Source organism: Zalophus californianus, chromosome 7 (genome assembly GCF_009762305.2).
Source record: "Zalophus californianus isolate mZalCal1 chromosome 7, mZalCal1.pri.v2, whole genome shotgun sequence".
In the NCBI taxonomy this organism is placed as follows: domain Eukaryota; kingdom Metazoa; phylum Chordata; class Mammalia; order Carnivora; family Otariidae; genus Zalophus; species Zalophus californianus.
The window spans coordinates 50408867-50429423 of NC_045601.1; the positions used below are offsets into that span (position 1 = coordinate 50408867).

Here is a 20557-nt window from a genome sequence, read left to right on the forward strand (position 1 = left end):
CACGTGTGTGTGTGTGTACATATACATACCACCTCTTCTTTATCATCTGTCAATGGACTTCTGGGCTCTTTCCATAGTTTGGCTATTGTGGACATTGCTGCTATAAACATTGGGGTGCACGTACCCCTTCGGATCACTACATTGTATCTTTGGGATAAATCCCTATTAGTGCAATTGCTGGATCGTAGGGTAGCTCTATTTTCAACTTTTTGAGGAACCTCCATACTGTTTTCCAGAGTGGCTGCGCCAGCTTGCATTCCCACCAACAGTGTAGGAGGGTTCCCCTTTCTCCGCATCCTCGCCAACATCTGTTGTTTCCTGACTTGTTAATTTTAGCCATTCTGACTGCTGTGAGGTGGTATCTCATTGTGGTTTTGATTTGTATTCCCAATTAGGCCAAGTTTGTTAAAACTGGACTTGTTTTACAAACAAATTAGTCTTAGGGTGCCTGGCTGGCTCAATTAGTGGAGCATGCGATCTTGAGGTCGTGAGTTCAAGCTCCATGCTGGGTGTAAAGATTAATTAAATAAAACTTTAAACAAATAAATTAGTCTTGATTTGGCTATCTGGAAATAAGGGTGCATTCAGAGAGAAAAATTATGTTTCAGCAATACATCCTTAGGGACTAGATTCTAGTTTTGATTAACTGTCTTTATTTTTTTACTGGGGGGGAGGGCAGAGGGAGAGGGAGAGAGAATCTAAAGCAGGCTCCATGACCAGCATAGAACCCAATGTGAGGCTTGATCTCACAACCCTGAGATCATGACCTGAGCTGAAATCAAGAATCAGACGCTAACCGACTCAGCCACCCAGGCACCCTGATTGTCTTTTAAATGTCTGTTGTTTGCCTAAGCTAGGCAACCTGAGGTAAACTTCAGAGAAATTGAAACAATAGTTCATGTATAGGCAATCTTCAGGCCAGGTGCTAGGGATGGAGTGAAGGAAAAGGGGCTCTGTCCCTACCCTTTAACGTATCCAGTCTACTTTACCCATTTATTCTTTACCATTTCCTGAGGTGTCACGACAATTCACACACAAAGCTCCCCAATATTATTTGTAGAAAAATCCAGTTTTCACCAGGCTTTCCCATACTTACATTGAATACATTATATAGTATAAGGGCCTGACAAAAATACGCTATTGCTGGTTTCAACTGAAGTTAAAAAGAGGTCTGTGGATGGGGCACCTGGGTGGCTCAGTCGTTGGGCGTCTGCCTTTGGCTCAAGTCATGATCCCAGGATCCTGGGATCGAGCCCCACATTGGGCTCCCTGCTCTGAGGGAAGCCTGCTTCTCCCTCTGCCTCTGCCTGCCGCCCTCCCTGCTTGTACTCTCTCTCTGTGTCTCTGTAAAAAAAAAAAAAGAGGTCTGTGGATTTCTTTCTCCCCCATTAATTCAAAATCTCTTAGCAGTTTGGGACCTACATTCTAGGGATAATTTTCATGACTGAATAAACCATGTATTACTTCTAAAAGCTACTGTTGAATCATCTACAAATACTTCTTTTTGTCTAACTAAATACAATTTGGAATGCATGACAACTTAGTGCCTTACTAAAAGCAGCGGCTCTGTTTTAGTTTTCTTATTTGTAAATGATCAGCTTTCTAAGCTTCTTATGTATTATGTTCTGTACTAACAAGTTCCTATGTTAGTATATTACACTTTGAAAGAGGAAAAAAAAATAACAAAACAAGACAAAACAAAAAAAACCCCAACTAGCTTGTTTTGATGAGTGTTCCGTAGCTATTTAACTTCCACTATTAATGAATCCTAAGTGGCCAGAAATCAAGATCCTTATTCATTATAAGTAGGATAATACTGGTGAATACTCCCTGAGGCACAAAACTGATAAGTGGGCAAATTTTCACTAACCTGAGTAGTCAAATTGCAGCAGATGTTGAGATATGCAGGAAAATAAATGCAAGGTTAGAAAAGCAAGAAAAGCACAGACACTACTGGAAAAAATCTGAAAAAAGTGGGGACAAAGTGAAGGAGGGGAGAGGTCTAATCATTAACGTAAATAACCACATGAGAACTGAGAAAGAGTAGTGTATTTTTAGAAGATATAAGTACTAAGTAAAGTATCTGGAAAAAAGGCAATGTTTGGGCCCGATGCAAGAATTTTACAATTTCAACATGCACATTTCAATACACCAGATAAAAATAAGTTGGATAAAAAATTCACCAACTGTTGGCTGGCCTTATAAACTAGAGAGATTCTCTATCATAGGCTTCCCAAGGGCAATAGGAAGCAGTCTTATTTTTAATATCTTCCACATATCTAATTCTGTCCTTCACCAATAAAATGTACTTACTGTCACCTCCTCAAAGAGGTTGTCCCTGACTTCCCAAACTGAAATGACCTCCCACCATCACCTTCCACTGCATTTTATTTTCTTCAAAGAAAATATCACTATTTGAAAACTACCTTGTTTACTTATTTATCAAGCTCTGTGAGAGCAGAGATTGTATCTGTTCTCACCACCGCATCCCCATACCTACAATGTTAATGGCACCTAACAGGTCCTCAGTGAGTATCTGTCAAATGAATGAATGCTTGAATCTGTTCAAGTGAGTTGTCATTAGAGGAAGAAACACACATCAGAAAAGAAACATCAGAATAATGGGAATAACCCATTCTAATTCTAGTGACACCCTGCCACTTACTGTGCAACCCTGAGCAAAATAAAACCTCTCCAATTCTCAAGGTTCTTAATCTATTCAGTATCAGTGGAGCTTCCCTCATAAAAGGTTGCTGTGAGAATTGAATCAAAAAATGTATGAAACAGGGGCTCCTGGGTGGCTCAGCCAGTTAAGCGTCTACCTTCAGCTCAGGTCAAGATCCCAGGGTCCTGGGATCAAGCCCCACATCGGGCTCCCTGCTCGGCGGGAGTCTGCTTCTCCTTCTCCCTCTGCCCCTCCACCCCCGCTCCTGCTCTCTCTGCTCTCTCTCTCAAATAAATAAAATCTTTAAAAAAAAAATCTATAAAACAACTGAGAGTTGCTGGAGGGGAAGATGGGTGGGAGGATAGGGTAATGGGGTAATGGGCATTAAGGAGATGTAATAAGTACTAGGTGCTGTATGCAACTGATGAATCACTAAATTCTAACCCTGACACTAAATAATAATAATAACAATAATAATAATAATAATAATAATAATAATAAATGTATGTGTGCGAGGTGCCTGGGCTGGCTCAGTTGGTAAAATATATGACTCCTAATCTTAGGGTTGTGAGTTCAAGCCCCACACTGGGTGTGGAGATTTTTAAAAATGTATGTGTGAAATAAATACCTTCATATTCTTTTTTGGAAGTTTGCTGGGAAAGGAAATGAATGAATGAATGAATGAACGAATAAATAAATGAATGAAACATTTCCAGATTACATAACAAAAAACCCTGCAAGAAATGTATGTAGGTGTTATACATGTATATATAATCAATATAGTGAATCTCAATGGACAAATCCTGATATTTAAATTAATCCACTATACAAATATCCTTGTGTCAAAGAAATTTATAAGCCTATTTTTAAATGAAAAATAGAAAAATAAAATAAAAATTACACTTGATCCTTGAACAACATGGGTTTGAACTGTGTGGGTCCGCTTACACACAGATTTTTTTTGATGCGTACAGTATAGTACTGTAAATGTATTTTTTTATACTTTTCTAAACTTCCATTTATTGGGGCGCCTAGGTGGCTCAGTTGTTAAGCATCTGCCTTTGGTTCAGGTCATGATCCCAGAGTCCTGGGATCGAGCCCCGCATCGGGCTCCCTGCTCCGTGGGAAGCCTGCTTCTCCCTCTCCCACTCCCCCTGCTTGTGTTCCCTCTCTTACTGTGTCTCTCTTTGTCAAATAAATAAAATCTTTTAAATAAATAAATAAATAAATTTCCATTTATTAAGCAATCTCTACACCCAACATGGGGCTCAAACTCATAATCCCGAGATCAAGAGTCACATGCTCTACCAACTAAGCCAGTCAGGCACCCTTCTCTTTTAATTGTCTTAACATTTTATTTTTTCTAGTTTACTTTATTGTAAGAATACAGTATATGATACATATAACATAAAAATATCTTAATCAACTATTATCAGTAAGGCTTCCTGTCAACAGTAGGCTATTAGTATTTAAGTTTGAGAAGTCAGAAGTTATCTGCAGACTTCTAACTGCATGGGGGTCCAGTGCCCCTAACCACTGCATTTTTCAAGGGTCAACTGTACTTAAATTAGAAAATTTGGTGAAAAAACAATGTGATTACACTTTATTCTGCAAAGTACCAAAACATTCTGCATTAGCTAATTAAATGTCAAAGTAACAATCAACACAATTAGAATAATAAACCAAAACCAAGGAGAAAAAGGGAGAAAATGAAACCATTAGCCCCTAGTATTTAGTCTCCACTGTTTAGCCTCTAGACTAAAAACAAAATTTAAATGTTAACTTCATATTGGGTTTAATCTGATTATAGAGCAAGTAAGATCAACAGGGAAACTCTTCAGACTATATAATTCTATCATAAATCAATTTTAAAATATTTCTAAAGCACGGCATCCATCCTCCCCAAGGCTGGGGATATTTAATGGACCTCAAGGCTTTTCTCCTGTCAGAACCTTACCGTAATCAGTGAGAAATACAGCAGGAGAGATCAGCTTAGCAGCCCAGCAGCCCAGTTCTGGCCCAACACACAATAACCTTTGGTTTACAAGGATTCTACTAGGAGGACTGTATTCTCAGGGACACAAAAACCTTGACCTTGAGCTCCAAACAGGTCCACAAAAGAAAGACAACAAAGCCAGTATAACTGCTAATGGCATCTCTGAAGAACTGGAATGTGTCAAAATGGCAAAGCAACCCCTGACTAGGAAATGAATCTTAGGAGTTGACCAGGGTTAATGTTACATGAGAAAACTTTTTCGTTCCTCTAAAAATTGTGTTTCTACTACATTTCCATTTTAGGCTACGATAAGCTTCCATTTATTTTCCATTGATATTCTCGGATGTCATGCTGGTTCTGCTGCTTTTTTAAATTTGTGACATTTGGCAAGCAGCTTACCCTTTCTGTGCCATAGTTCCTTTACTAGTCTAATAAAAAAAAAAAGCACTTAAATCACCCGTATAATCCCTTTCAACTCCTAAATTACTGTCATATCTTTGCAGGTATGTAAATATTTTATTTAAAAGCCACACTCTGAAGAAGAGCTGGGCTCAAGGCCCGGCTATCCTACATATGAGCCTTGCATCACACCGATCTCACAGTGTGGCCCCAAGACTCCGTTGAAAGATAATGTTTGTGGGAGCTTCTTGTAAACTTAGTATTAATAAAAATGTGGGTAGTCAATAAATGTTACATCTCTTTAAAAGAAACTGGTAAGGGCGCCACCTTAAGCGTCGGCCTTCAGCTCAGATCATGATCCCAGGGTCCTGGGATCGAGCCCCGCATCAGGCTCCCAGCTCTGCGGGAAGCCTGTTTCTCCCTCTCCCACTCTCCCTGCTTGTGTTCCCTCTCTCTCTGTGTCTCTCTCTGTCAAATAAATAAATAAAATCTTTAAAAAATAAAATAAAATAAATAAAAGAAACTGGTAGTTTAAAACAAACCCTTGCGTGGCTGTGAGGCCTGGCCGGGCAGAATCTGAAACCATGCTCGGAGCTTTGGATGCTGCAGTTGTTCCTGCCATGTTACTCCAAGAATGAATCCGTTTGATTTGACACGGATGCAGACACAGCTGGATTGCATAACTGCACACCAGCTGTCCATGTTTGCAATTCTGCCACCAAATGGTAGGCACCACCTACCATTAACTGAGCTTTTCTCCAATTTGTTACAAGGGAATATGAACTTCCTGATTACAAGTGAGCTGCCAGCAAGCAGAGGAAGGCAGAAAGCTAGATACTGATAATGGGAACGGAAAGCAGGAAAAGCACAGAGGAAAATGGACGGTGGCACAGGCAGTCTGGGGGCTAATACAGAAGAGATGTACAGCCCTCAAGTGTTCTTTGTGTGCTAAAGACTCTTCCCTACAGGACAATTATATAACTCAGGCCTGTTTCTTCTTACGCCCTATAATCCCTAGAGCTAGTGTCTGCAAGGGCTTCTCCAAAGAGATGCTCCAGAACTTGGAGGTAAGGTTAAACTAGCAGAAATGTACTCTCAATGTATCAGACGACACTCTCCACCTGTCACAACCACCTGATAAAATGGGCTAAAGCTAAGATCCAAGTGTAGCCTCACAAAGGTAAGATTCTTCAAGTTCAGATTTCTATTCCTATTCATCATCTATCATAGTAACTTATTTTCTAATTGATACAAAAATCATAATAGGACCCTTACCAGCTAATTTAGGTTCAACAATTTAGGGTGACAATTTCAACATATGCAAATAAAGGTGTGGGTCAAAGCAAAACATCAATTCTTTACTCCATTAACAGATGGCATTAGTGTTAATTATTCTGAGGTTTGCAGAGTTATTAACTGTTTAATGAATATGAATACCATCAGGTCCTATAAAATGTGAAAAATGTATAAATGTGTAAAATGTAAAAAATCATTATGGCATCAAATAGAGAATTTTAAAGACTGAAATGGTGAGAAAATGAGTATTGCTTATAGAGTGTTGCTTTAGACTTCCCTGTGCACTAGGCATTGTGCTAGGTGTTTGGGATCTCTCACTGAACAAAACAAAAAGATCCTTAGCCTCATGAGGTTTATATCCTAGCAGAGATATACATAGAGATAGCAAATAATCATAATAAATAAATTAATCATAATAAATAAATAAATTATGCAATATGTTAGAAGGTATTAGGTGCTATGGAAAAAGAAAAAAAGCAGTGTGAGCAGGGTTGGGAATGCTATGAGGGAGGAGAGGGAAGAAGGGAGTTTTAACCAGGTGGTCAGGGTATGCCTCAGTAAAAGGTGAATAGCGGGGTGCCTGGCTGGCTCAGTCAGAGGAGTGTGCAACTCTTGATCTTGGGATTATGGGGTTCAAGCCCCATGTTGGGTGTAGAGATTACTTAAAAGTAAAATCTTTAAAAAAGGTGACTAGCAAACAGGGCAGTGTGGCAGAAGCAAGGGAGGCAAAGACAGAAGATGAGAGCAGACAGGGAGAGGAGCCAGATGATAGAGTACCTTACAGACAGGAGTTTCTGTTCTCAGAGAAATGGACAGCCCACAAAGGATTTTGAGCAGAGTGATTCATGTGTTGAAAGAACACTGGTGGCCTCTATACAGAGAACAGACTACAGCGGGCAGGGAAGTTAGCAGGGAGACCAGTTCCAAGGCAAGTGCACAGATCCGGGCTAGGGATGATGGTGGCCTGGTCTATGGGCTAGTAGTGAGGATGATGAAAGGTGGTCAGATCCTGGATATATTTTGAAAGGAGAACCACCAGAATTTCCAGACTGGATCAGGAGTGTGGTATGAAAGGAAGAAGAGCCAAAGATGACTCCAAGGTTTTGGGCCTGATTACTTAAGAAGGATGAAATTGCCACCTCCTGAGACAGGGATGGCTAGGGACAGAGCAGGCTTGTGAAGGGGTAAGACCAGGACTTCAGGGTTGGACATGTTATATCTGAAACACCTAACAGTCATGCAAGTGGAAATATTAAGTAGTCAGTTGGTTCTAAAAAGTCTGGTAGAGAATTTAGGAAAGAGGTCTGGGTGAGAAATACAAATTTAGAGTCACTGGCATATATACAATGTTTGAACTGAGGAAACTGGATGAAATCACCAGTGGAATAAGTAGAATAAGAGAAGCTCTAGGACACACTGATATTAAGGGTCAGGGTGAAAAAGGAACCAGCAAAGATACTACGGGGTGATGGAGAGGTAGGAGGAAAACTGAGAGAGTATTATGCTTCTAGAAACTAATGAAGAAAAACTGGATAAGGAGAAGCCATAAAGATGTAGCCCAGAAACAAAGCAAAATGACTCTCAGGCAAAAGGGGCAAATAATAAAAACTGAAGCAGATGCTACTAACAATGGTTATTTAGAAAGTTGGGCTTCACCTAAATTGATCTATAAGATTTGAACCCTCACAGCGGAGATTATAAGTGGGTAGGCCTAAAAGAGAGATCATTTGACAGCTTTCAGGAAGCAATATGATTCCTCATCTTTAAAAGTCAACTACTAGGGGCGCTTGGGTGGCTCAGTTGGTCAAGCATCTGCCTTCAGCTCAGGTCATGATCCCGGGGTCCTGGGATCGAGCCCCGCATCAGGCTCCCTGCTCGGCGGGAAGCCTGCTTCTCCCTCTGCCACTCCCCCTGCTTGTGTTCCCTCTCTCACTGTCTCTCTGTCAAATAAATAAATAAAATCTTAAAAAAAAAAGTCAACTACTAAAAGACAAAACCTCCAACCCTGCTTTAAAAGCAAGACTGACACAAAGCATACATATTCTCTTTCAAATCATCATGTATAGTCTAACAGGCAAAAATCTCAGAATTTTTAACTTAATCACTTCATTGTACTTCTGAATCTTCAAAGAAGACCTAAATAAATTAGTTCCCTAGTTGATTAAGTAAGAATCTGAATTTAACACCAAATTTCATGCTCAAGGCCCAACTCCAATCCTGTGAAGCTTTTACTAACCACTTTTCCAAATGGGTATCATCTTTCTCCTTTGACTCTTTTATAGCCCTCACTTAAAAACCACTCAATTGGCAATCACATGGTCTTTAAATTAACATAACTCTCATTTTTATACCAGAACTGGATAGATGCTTTACAGACATTTTCTCTAATCCTTACACCAACTCTACAAAATTAGGTTTATCCCTATTTTATAGATGAAGAAACTGATTCTCACAGATGTTACTCAAGGTCCTGCAACTAGTCAGGGACAAAACCCAGATCTGTCTTAACTGCAGAGCCCTTACCTTTACCCAAGATACAACACTGCCTCTGGAATAAAAGTGCCACACCAGTAATTACCAACCACTATTTCTGTGACCCCAGGCAAGTTTTTAAATCTCTCAGTTCCTCAGTCTTTTCATCAGTGAAATGAAGATGTTACATCACAAGTACTCCACTGCTGTGAAGATTAAATAAGATAACGTATGTAAAAATTACCAACTATAACAGCTTTTATTATTACATTTACTAGATTTTATGCTCCTTCGATAGGTTCTTATACCTCCCGTGTGTATTCCCTTCAACACCCAATAAAAGGTTTAATATGAATTGAACATCATCTACTTGTGTTTGGAAAGATGACGGGAGACACCTTTTCCTCCTCTAAAGGGAAGCCTGGATCCATGAAGCCTAGATTAAGTTAAGTATCCATAATCCAAACTGTAATTTACAACACAGTGACAGACTCCGTGCACCCATCAAACACGGGATTTAAACAGCCCACGCGGCATTTAGCTGTCTGGTGTTTCCTCTCCAACATGGCTTTCAGGGCTCTACCAGTTTGACAAAGAGAAAAGCAAAAATGAAAAATATCAACACCTTTGTTAAAACATGCCTGGAAGGAGAGAAAGCAGAAAAAAGACCTGGTTTGTTATCAGAGTTAACAGAGACCTTACTGTTCTGTGTACTAGCTGATTTACAGCCTCCTGATGACAATAATATAATACTGTCTGACTCATCCTTCATTATGAAATTTGATTTACTTTAAGAAGACGACGATGACCAATAACATATTTATTAAATTTCCTTAGGCAGAGTCATTTCACTTAACATCTTTGAATGGGAACCAGAAGTCGCTTAACATCTTGGCTAATAATGGATCTGTTTTCCAGCCTGTACAATGTGGGCTAATACTGTTTATTTTGCCTACTTCACAGGTTTTTTGTGAAGGTCAGATGAAATAACAGATGTGAAATTATTTTACAAATTATAAATATGTTACCAGAAATAACTACACAGTCACCCACCCCTTGTCCTTAGGCAAATGTCTGGTATTAACAAAACTGAGATACTGGTTTCTCTGCATGTGCTCACTTTGTAGCACCAAAGAAAAATTTTTTAAAAATCTTCTCATCTTTGAGAAGGACACCACAAATGTTTTAACCATAAAAGCTACAGAAAAGATAGTTGATAAAGTAGACCCTTCCAACAATGGATCTATATTCTAAACAAAAAATAGCTTCAGATGGTTTAGATATGCCTTCCTAAAAGTGTGAAAATGAACTTTCAGGTCAAGATGTAGCCACATACTACATATGTGACAGGGGTCACATACTAGGGCATTTTACCCAGTACCTCAGTCTCTGCAAAATGCCAAGTGACTCAGAGTACTAAAAACTATTCCTTCTCCCTGCCTCCCATTGATCATCCCAGTTGCTTCTTCCAACACTTGTACAAAAATGAGAATAAGAGGAATTGAGAAATCAAAATTATTCTTAGATCCAGGACTGCTTACCATTCCTCTTCCTGTTTCCTTGACTTAATTCCTTTCTGAATTCAGCATAGGAACCCACAAAGAGCTGATGACATAGTTTACTAGCTGACTCCTTGAGCCCAGAATTCCTTGAGCTGTTACCAACTTCCACCATAACTTTAAAATTGCATGAATGTCCAAAAGTAGACTAAAAGCTAGAAAAGATCCAAGTTCATACACATAGTATACAGATAAAAGTGTATCCTAGCATCATTTTTATCATTTATCAACCATGTTGAACTGTAAATACATTTTTAGCCACAACAGTAAGAAAAAAGGAAGAAACATAAATAAGCACTTTGAGCAAATTTTGCTGGGGCAAATACTTCAGATACTGCTAATTCTTGTATCAGTATCAAGAGGCTTAAATTTGCCTTTGAGATAGAAGTAAACAATATAAATTGCTTGAGCACTTGAGTTCTTAATTTCCTGGGAAACCTTGTTCTCCCCACATTTGGAACTTGCTACCATTTCTCTCATTTCAATAATTCTTCTGAAAAGAATTCCCATTTTCCCAGAAGTATCCCACAAGTAGATGTAATGCTTCTTTGTGCCAAGGCCATTAGCTTTTACAGTTTACCTCATTCCTATACACTTTTGTCAAAAAGTAATTGATGTTGGCAAAATCGCTGTACCATCTTTGTCCCTGATTATGATTTGTAAGCTACTTAGAGAAAATGTGACCTATTAAGTTTTTGTATTGATGACATCCGTTCTAGTATTTTAGCCTTCCTTTTTTTTAAAAGTTGTTTCTGTTTGTTTATGTTTGGCAATTTTTAAATACCAATGCATACCACGAAACATACCCTCTATTTAATGATCTGCTGGATGTGTTGACCTTGTCTTAAGGGACCGTGAATTTCAAGAGTCCCTGAATTACAACCAGGATAATGCTTAAAGCAAGGCCAACTTCAGTGTGATCTATCTTGCTCTTCTAAGAACTTTTCCTGTATGAAATAGTAATATCCATTACCAGCAAAGCCAAAGAAGCATACTCACCAAGTGAACATAAGGCACAAAGTATCCAAAAAGTGCAAGTGGTATTCCAACTGCCCAAACCGCGTAAGCGGTCCCCTTGAAGATGGCAAAATTGAAAACTTTTTGTGGAGGACCAAACTTCCTCCTGGAAAACAGGGAGAATCTGTTGCCTCCTTTGGTTCCACTCTCTTTGTCTCTGGCATTTGGAACAAGAGGTCGGTAAGTAAAGCTAGCCAGAAAGAGAACAAACGTGAAGATGCAGAGGCCCCTCAGTGTGTGGAAGAGGCCCACACTGTCAGTCAGGACCCGTAATAGGAAAGGCAGCAAAATTGTGAAGATGCTGCTGCCAGCAGTGACGATCCCATTCACCAGTCCGAGGCGCTTCTTGAAATAGTGGCCCAAAATGACCAGTGAAGGCTGATAGGCAAAGGAGCAGCCACAGGCAAACAGGACTCCATAGGTGAGGTACAGAGGCTCGATGGAGCTGTGTAAAGATGAAAAAGATGGAGAGGAGCGGGTCGTTATTTGTAGCAAGTGCTTGGCAGAATAAAACCTCATAGCAAAATGGGTATTCAGTTCATTAGCCTATCATATACAAATAAAGACTTACCAAAAAGAGGTGAAAAACTTAATACATCAAGAATAGGACACTAAAAAGATGCTAATTCAACCTGAATGGATAATAAAATGCCTCAAGTGTGTGAAAAATGACCAGGAAGGCCATCTGAGATTTTGTCCCTCCTTCATCTCTCCATGGAGTTCAGGTGAGCCAAGCAGCCCTCGGCGGCAACTGCTGTGCTGTGCACAGCTCTGAAAGGACAGTGCGGGAGGGGCTTCAGCAAGCCCAACAGTGATGAAACTAACAAAAAACCTTGTCTCAATAAAAGTTTTCAAAAATTATACTTTTACAATGAAAACTCATTATTTTATTTTTATTGAGATTTCCCAGGCACTTACCAAGCAATCTATTCAAAGGAAAAGCTGCATTTGAAACTTTCTCCCCAAGGTTATGTCAGAAACATTTGCACAGAGAAGCAGTTGTACCTCATTTTTGTTGGCCTAAGGGCTGTACACCAACTTTTGCCCCTGTATTGCGCAGTTCTCAGTGTTGTGCAAGATAACAAGAAATGATACTCTGATTGCAGAAAGACTATATGAAGTGTGTGATTAGTGATCCCACCTTGTAAGTTTTAAGGCCATATAGACCTCAAAAGAGTAATAAAGGATTAAGAATTTTATAGTTTAACCAAAAATAATTACACAACTCTTATGAAGGTCAAGGATCATATTATTACATTCTTTGAAACAATTAAGGTAAGGAGTAAAAGAAAACTGACGTTTTTTCTTTTGAAAAGTCCATTCAAAAAGCTATATATCAGTAGTAAAGGCAAATTATTTATTAGAAACTAACACAGATAATTTTGGTTAATAATTAAATTTTGAACAATAATACTAGTCTAGCAATACGCTAAGGTAATCATAAGGAACTCTAGCATCTGATAAAATCAAGGCATGTTGGCAATCCTCTCTCTAAGATGCCCTTCCCCCTCTAGTCACCCACAGCTAGGACAATTCCAAAAGGGTCTCAAGAGTCACTCTTAGGCTCTCCCAAATTAATTTTACCTCATTCTGATCACCCTTTACTGAATCTCTACTCTATTCCTATCATATTTAGCAGCTATATGTTCCAGGTACTCGGTGAAAAAAAATATTAAAAATGTGAAAATGCCCTTCTCATAATCTGCTTAGTGAAACAAGACATCTACCTCAAATAATAATATAGAACAAAATATAAATAATACTTTATTCATTCTGCCTCAGTTTTTCCTCGTAACTGCAACTTACTTCTTAAAGTGCTATCTTTATTTAGATTATACATTTCTCTGCCTTTTTCAAAGCATATGTTAAAAATAGTACTGACAACACAGTATCATCATGAACATCTATATCTGAACAATTATTCCACAGTATTGTAAAGCTGTCAGTTGGAAAACCAGACAGCCATGGATATAAATCAGAAACACTTTCTTGCACACTATTGTAAATACTAAATGCTGGGTGATATTAGCTTCATATCTCTCCTACAGAGTAAAGCACATAAGCACAAACGATGGCATTTTCACTGCTACTGAGCCTCTTTTACTTCTAAATTTTCACCTCAGTAACAGCTCGTTCCAACTGCTGAAGTTTGACAACTGAAGAAGTGCAGTGTAAGTCAGTAAATAACAATCAGGTTAGTGCAAAAAGGATTCTGAGCAGGAATACTGATGTGACCTGGAGTTGCTAAAGAAGGCTCTCCTAAGAAGGCAGAAGTTGAACTATAGGAAAGTGGGTTCGACACCTGGAATTTATATCACATTCCCCCTTGCACCTCTGAAAGCTTGGTAGCTTCTGACCAGTGGGTTAAAAACGAAATTGAATGAAAAACATGAAAGAGCTGCAAGCAAAAACATTCAAACTATGAAGCTCTGACTTGCTGCTCTGGATAACACTGTTTAAATCATACTGCTTAAAGCTTATGCAATGAAAAGGAGGGTTTTTCCTTGTAAACAGCAAAGTTTCTGAAGGAACGACTCTATGGTATCTAACAGTTCTTGAAAAGCAGCATGAAGAGCCAAGTCCTTACCTTACAAAAGAACTGGACATGAGTCCAATGAATCCAACAGCAGCACCCACAACAGCTGTCTTCCGACAACCAAACATGTCTGTGAAGACACTGGCTATTGGGCAGCAAAAGAAAATCATCCCCATGGACAGAGAACTTACCCATGCTGTAAAAGAGGGACAAAAGGGACATTATGATATGACAAAGTGCATTTGTCCTTATCCCATAGGATATAATACATATTTAGAACAATATTAGTGCAAAAAAAAGCTATTACTTTTTGGAATGGGAGGGAGTTGGAATAAATTAGAAGCAAATCTGAACCACAGCTCAAAGGACTTGCCAGTACTAATTATAACCAGCACAGCAATGATTTGTGTTTAACTGAATTCTTGAGAAGTTTGCATTCTTAATCAAATCACTCTCCTATGACCCAAACACTATTAGTCTCTAACCTGTTATCTATGGTTTTAAGAAATTTCTAGTCTACGGGAAGAAAGTAATTTTTTAAAAAATGACTTCTATTGGGGCACTTGGGTGGCTCAGTCGTTAGCGTCTGCCTTCGGCTCGGGTCATGATCCCAGGGTCCTGGGATCAAGCCCTGCATCAGGCTCCCTGCTCAGCGGGAGGCCTGCTTCTCCCTCTCCCACTCCCCCTGCTCGTGTTCCCTCTCTCGCTGTGTCTCTCTCTCTCAAATGAATAAATAAAATCTTTTTTAAAAACTGAGTTATATTTAGGAATGCATGCCTAGGTGGTCGAACTGAAGAAATGATGACCACTGGAAGTCAGGATAGTAATTAACGCTTAGGGGGAGGAAATAGAATTATAATCATTTGGAGGTGATTGTGTTGGAATTTGTCTACGCTCCCACATTTGTCAGGCCAAAGCAATGTGAATGTTTCCTGTACATCAGAGGCAGGCCAAGTGCAGGAGAGGGGCAGTCTGGAGCTGTTTTGATTCCTGCCCAGATATACTGCCTACAAGGACAATGAAGCTACAACAGTTGGGTTTTTAAGTAACAGCAAGAAAGCCAGGAGGAAAATGAATTATTCTTGTCAGTGGAGCCAGAAGGTCTCTGAGGTGAGACTCTGAAGAACCCACAAAAGTGCATCTGAGAAGAGAGTCAGCTTCAAACATGATCAGACAGGTCTTTTGGCAGGACCACTTATGATGGCGTCTGCCTTCCTTGTCCCAGCTTCTCTTCCCCATCCCTACTATAGAGAGTATGGCAGTGAAGAAAGGGGAGAAGAGGTCATGAAAAGGGACAGAGTCATAATTTCCTCCCGCTGAGCAGGGAGCCTGATAGCTTTGCCGAGGGAGCAGTTAGCCAGCTATAGTTCTCTCCTTGTTGGATTTCTTAGGGGATTCAGACCCCAGTCCTCTGGGCCCCCTAACTGAAGAGAACTCTTTAAATCTCTAAATGGTCCCTCTCAAGTTCCCCTCACTAGATATCAAGTGAGAGAGCATGCACCTCTACTTCTCCCATGTGGTAAAAGAAGCCATAGCGTAATTTTCTGGAAGAATCCTCACAAAATGTTCTTCCTTGACCCGTAAGTGTCCTTACGTGTTTTAGAGCCTCTAACTGGTTCTTGACAAATGTCACTTTTGAATTTCACACTATTGTACCTTAGTGTCTTGGCCAAAATCCTAACAGCACATTCTGTTATGATAATAATCAGCAACAGATGAAGTTAGGTCCATCTTCTGATCAAATTCAAGAAACTAATTCTTAAATGAATAATTACTTGCCATTGTTAACTCATAAAATTTCTAGCTTTTATAAAGTTTTAACATGGCAGCCCAGAGAATGCAAGGTCTTATAGGTTATGATACACATCATAAAAATAAAAGACTGCTATTGTCTTTCACCCCTGTGAAGTCTGTGATTATTAATAATAAAAACTCAATAAAGTTTTGAGATAATGTATTTGTACACTCAGAGATGATCTCATTTAATCCCCAAACCTCTGTAGTTACGTACTCCTATTAAGTTCATTTAACAATTGAGAAACTGAAGTACATAGTCACTATACCCAGCATGGTAAATTTTTATTTAAAAAACACGCAAATAATGAATCACAGAACACTACATCAAAAACTAATGAAGTACTGTATGGTGACTAACATAACTAAATAAATAAACAAATAAATTAAATAAAGCAAACTACCACAGTCCCTCGATGGAATTCAACCAAACACCCGCACAGGGTTTCCTATTATTGTTGAGAAAACAGATCTTTTTTTTTTTTTTAAGATTTTATTTATTTATTTGACAGACAGGAAGAGAGCACAAGCAGAGGGAGTAAGAGGGAGAGGGAGAAGCAGACTCCCTGCTGAGCAGGGAGCCTGATGTGGGGCTCAATCCCAGCTCAATCTCTATCCCTGAGATCATGACCCCAGCCGAAGGCAGATGCTTAACCATCTGAGCCACCCAGGCGCCCTAAAAACAAATCTTTTTCAATGGAAGAGGTGCTATTTAAGTTATGGAATAGCAACACTTTCTCCCTTCCTATTAAAAGTGCCTATTACCTTCAAGGCACTATCCTAGGCTGTTGAGAATATAGAAACAACTAAGAGATTTCTCTACCTTCCAATAATTTTCAATCCAGTAACATATATGCAAACAGAAGTCCAAGCAAAGCACCACATGGAATATAATAACTGCCTTAAGAGATACAGATGTCAAAAAATGTACAATAAAGTCTTTAGAATGTGTTTGTATACATGTGTGTGATATTAGAGAGACATCCAGGAAAGGCCACGTTGGGGAATCTTTTTCAAAAACACCAGGAAGGAAACACTGCACATAGAATTCATGGCTTTTTTACCACGATTCATTAGTCTTTCAAAGTTAATTTTTTTAACTGTTTTTTTTTAATTTTTCTTTTTCCCTTTTCCAACCAACATCTTATCAATCCCTTTTTAAAAAAAAAAAACATTTTTATTTTTCATTTTTAGAGTCATATTCTATCCCTTCATAGTAGTTACCCTTATTTTTGGCATATATATATATAAATTGTTCTCTCTTTAAAATTTTGAGATACGGTTTCTTCTAACATATCAAAATATACCCTAAATCTCTACTGTATGGCTTTGTTCTAGTCTCCTGCCTGATCACATTCTCTCCCCTTTTTTTTTCTTTCTTTCCTTTTTTTTAATCCTCTTCTTTCTTTTTTCAAACATCTTATCAATTCTTTTTTTAAAATTTTTTATAATTTTCATCTTTACAGTCATTCCATCCCTTCACCGTATCAATCCTTATTGTGTACATATATAAGTCTTTCTTTCTTTAAAATTTTAGGAGGCACTTTATTCTAACAGACCAAAATACAAACAAAATCTAGTGTGTGGCACTGATCTATGCAACAGCCTGATCATATTTGATCATATTCTGTTTTTTTTGTTTTGTTCTGTTTTTGTTTGTTTTTATCTTCTTCTTTTTTTCTCTCTTTCTTCTTTCTTTCCCTCCTTTTTCCCCTGGTTTCAGGTCTTTTTCTGATTTGATTAGAGTATATTTTCTGGGGACATTGTTAACCTGTTAGCATTTTGTTCTCTCATTCATCTATTCTGCTCTGGACAAAATGACAAGATGAAAAAAATCACCTCAACAAAAAGAACAAGAGGTAGTACCATCTGCCAGGGACCTACTCAATACGGACATTAGTGCAATGTCAGACCTAGAGATCAGAATCATGACTTTAAAGATACTAGCTGGGCTTGAAAAAAGCATGGAAGTTATTAGAGAAACCCTTTCTGGAGAAATAAAAGAACTAAAATCTAACCAAGTCAAAATCAGAAAGGCTATTAATGAGGTACAATAAAAAATGGGGGCACTAACTGCTAGGATAAATGAGGCAGAAGAGAGAATCAGCGATATAGAAGACCAAATGATGGAAAATAAAGAAGCTGAGAAAAAGAGAGATAAACAACTACTGGATCATGAGGGCAGAATTCGAGAGATAAGCGATACGATAAGACAAAACAACATTAGAATAATTGGGATCCCAGAAGAAGAAGAAAGAGAGAGAGGGGCAGAAGGTATATTGGAGCAAATTATAGCAGAGAACTTCCCTAATGTGGGGAAGGAAACAGGCATAAAATCCAGGAGGCACAGAGAACCTCTCTCAAAATCAATAAAAATAGGTCAACACCCCGACATCTAATAGTAAAACTTACGAGTATCAGAGACAAAGAGAAAATCCTGAAAGCAGCTCGGGAGAAGAGATATGTAACCTATAATGGTAGAAACATTAGACTGGCAACAGACCTATCCACAGAGACCTGGCAGGCCAGAAAGGACTGGCATGATATATTCAGAGCACTAAACGAGAAAAATATGCAGCCAAGAATACTATATCCAGCTAGGCTGTCATTGAAAATAGAAGGAGAGATAAAAATCTTCCAGGACAAACAGAAACTAAAGGAATTTGTAAACACGAAACCAGCCCTACAAGAAATATTGAAAGGGGTCCTCTAAGCAAAGAGAGAGCCTAAAAGCAGCATAGACCAGAAAGGAACACAGACAATATACAGTAACAGTCACCTTACAGGCAATACAATGGCACTAAATTCATATCTTTCAATAGTTACCCTGAATGTAAATAGGCTAAATGCCCCAATCAAAAGACACAGGCTATCAGACTGGATTAAAAAACAAGACCCACCGATATGCTGTCTGCAAGAGACTCATTTTAGACCCAAAGACACCCCCACATTGAAAGTGCCAGGGACCTACTGGTGGAAAACCATTTACCATGCTAATGGACAACCAAAAGAAAGCTGGTGGAAAACCATTTACCATGCTAATGGACACCAAAAGAAAGCTGGGGTGGCAATCCTTATATCAGACAAATTAGATTTTAAAACAAAGATGTAATAAGAGATGAGGAAGGACACTATATCCTACTTAAAGGGTCTATCCAACAAGAAGATCTAACAATTGTAAATATCTATACCCCTAACATGGGAGCAGCCAATTATATAAGGCAATTAATAACAAAAGCAAAGAAACACATTGACAACAATACAATAATAGTGGGGGACTTAAACACCCCCCTGACTGAAATGGACAGATCATCTAAGCAAAAGATCAACAAGGAAATAAAGACTTTAAATGACACACTGGACCAAATGGACTTCACAGACATATTCAGAACATTCCATCCCAAAGCAACGGAATACACATTCTTCTCTAGTGCCCATGGAACATTCTCCAGAATAGATCACATCCTAGGTCACAAATCAGGTCTCAACTAGTACCAAAAGATTGGGATTATTCCCTGCATATTTGCAGACCAGAATGCTTTGAAACTAGAACTCAACCACAAGAGGAAAGTCAGAAAGAACTCAAATACATGGAGGCTAAAGAGCATCCTACTAAACAATGAATGGGTCAACCAAGAAATTAAAGAAGAATTTAAAAAATTCATGGAAACCAATGAAAATGAAAACACAACTGTTCAAAATCTTTGGGATGCAGCAAAGGCAGTCCTGAGAGGAAAGTATATAGCAATACAAGCCTTTCTCAAGAAACAAGAAAGGTCTCAAATACACAACCTAACCCTACACCTAAAGGAGCTGGAGAAAAAACAGCAAATAAAGCCTAAACCCAGCAGGAGAAGAGAAATAATAAAGATCAGAGCAGAAATCAATGAAATAGAAACCAAAAGAACAGTAGAACAGATCAATGAAACTAGGAGCTGGTTCTTTGAAAGAATTAACAAGATTGATAAAGCCCTGGCCAGACTTATCAAAGAAAAGAGAAATGACCCAAATCAACAAAATCATGAATGAAAAAGGAGAGATCACAACCAACACCAAAGAAATACAAACAATTATAAGAACATATTATAAGCAACTATATGCCAGCAAATTAGATAACCCTGAAGAAATGGATGCATTCCTAGAGATGTATCAACTACCAAAATTGAACCAGGAAGAAATAGAAAACCTGAACAGACCTATAACCACTAAGGAAATTGAAGCAGTCATCAAAAATCTCCCAACAAACAAAAGCCCAGGGCCAGATGGCTTCCCAGGGGAATTCTACCAAACATTTAAAGAAGAATTAATACCTATTCTCCTGAAACTGTTCCAAAAATTAGAAATGGAAGGAAAACTTCGAAACTCATTTTATGAGGCCACCATTACCTTGATTCCTAAACCAGATAAAGACCCCATCAAAAAGAAGAACTACAGACCAATATCCTTGATGAACATGGATATAAAAATTCTCACCAAAATACTAGCCAATAGGATCCAACAGTACATTAAAAGGATTATTCACCACGACCAAGTGGGATTTATCCCTGGGCTGCAAGGTTGGTTCAACATCCGCAAATCAATCAACGTGATACAATATATTAACAAAAGAAAGAACAAGAATCATATGATCCTCTCAATAGATGCAGAGAAAGCATTTGACAAAGTACAGCATCCTTTCTTGATCAAAACTCTTCAGAGAATAGGGATAGACTGTACATACCTCAATATCATAAAAGCCATCTATGAAAAACCTACAGCGAATATCATTCTCAATGGGGAAAAACTGAGAGCTATCCCCCTAAGGTCAGGAACGCGACAAGGAT

The 20557-nt window shown here is 38.6% G+C and overlaps 1 protein-coding gene and 1 long non-coding RNA gene across 3 annotated transcripts in view; one reads left to right on the forward strand and one right to left on the reverse strand.

Moving 5' to 3' along the window:
- Positions 1–20557, forward strand: part of LOC113926417 — a 114831-nt gene that overhangs the window by 47561 nt on the left and 46713 nt on the right. The gene's annotated exons all lie outside the window — the stretch shown is intronic.
- The window catches only part of SLC16A10 (solute carrier family 16 member 10), a 114194-nt gene that overhangs the window by 26237 nt on the left and 67400 nt on the right, over positions 1–20557 (reverse strand). For both annotated transcript variants that reach the window (XM_027601265.2, XM_027601264.2), the window contains exons 2-3: positions 13992–14136; positions 11387–11849 (exon numbers count right to left, since the gene is read on the reverse strand). In XM_027601265.2, coding sequence (XP_027457066.1) covers positions 11387–11849; positions 13992–14136 — 608 coding nt within the window. The remainder of the gene's footprint in view (positions 1–11386; positions 11850–13991; positions 14137–20557) is intronic.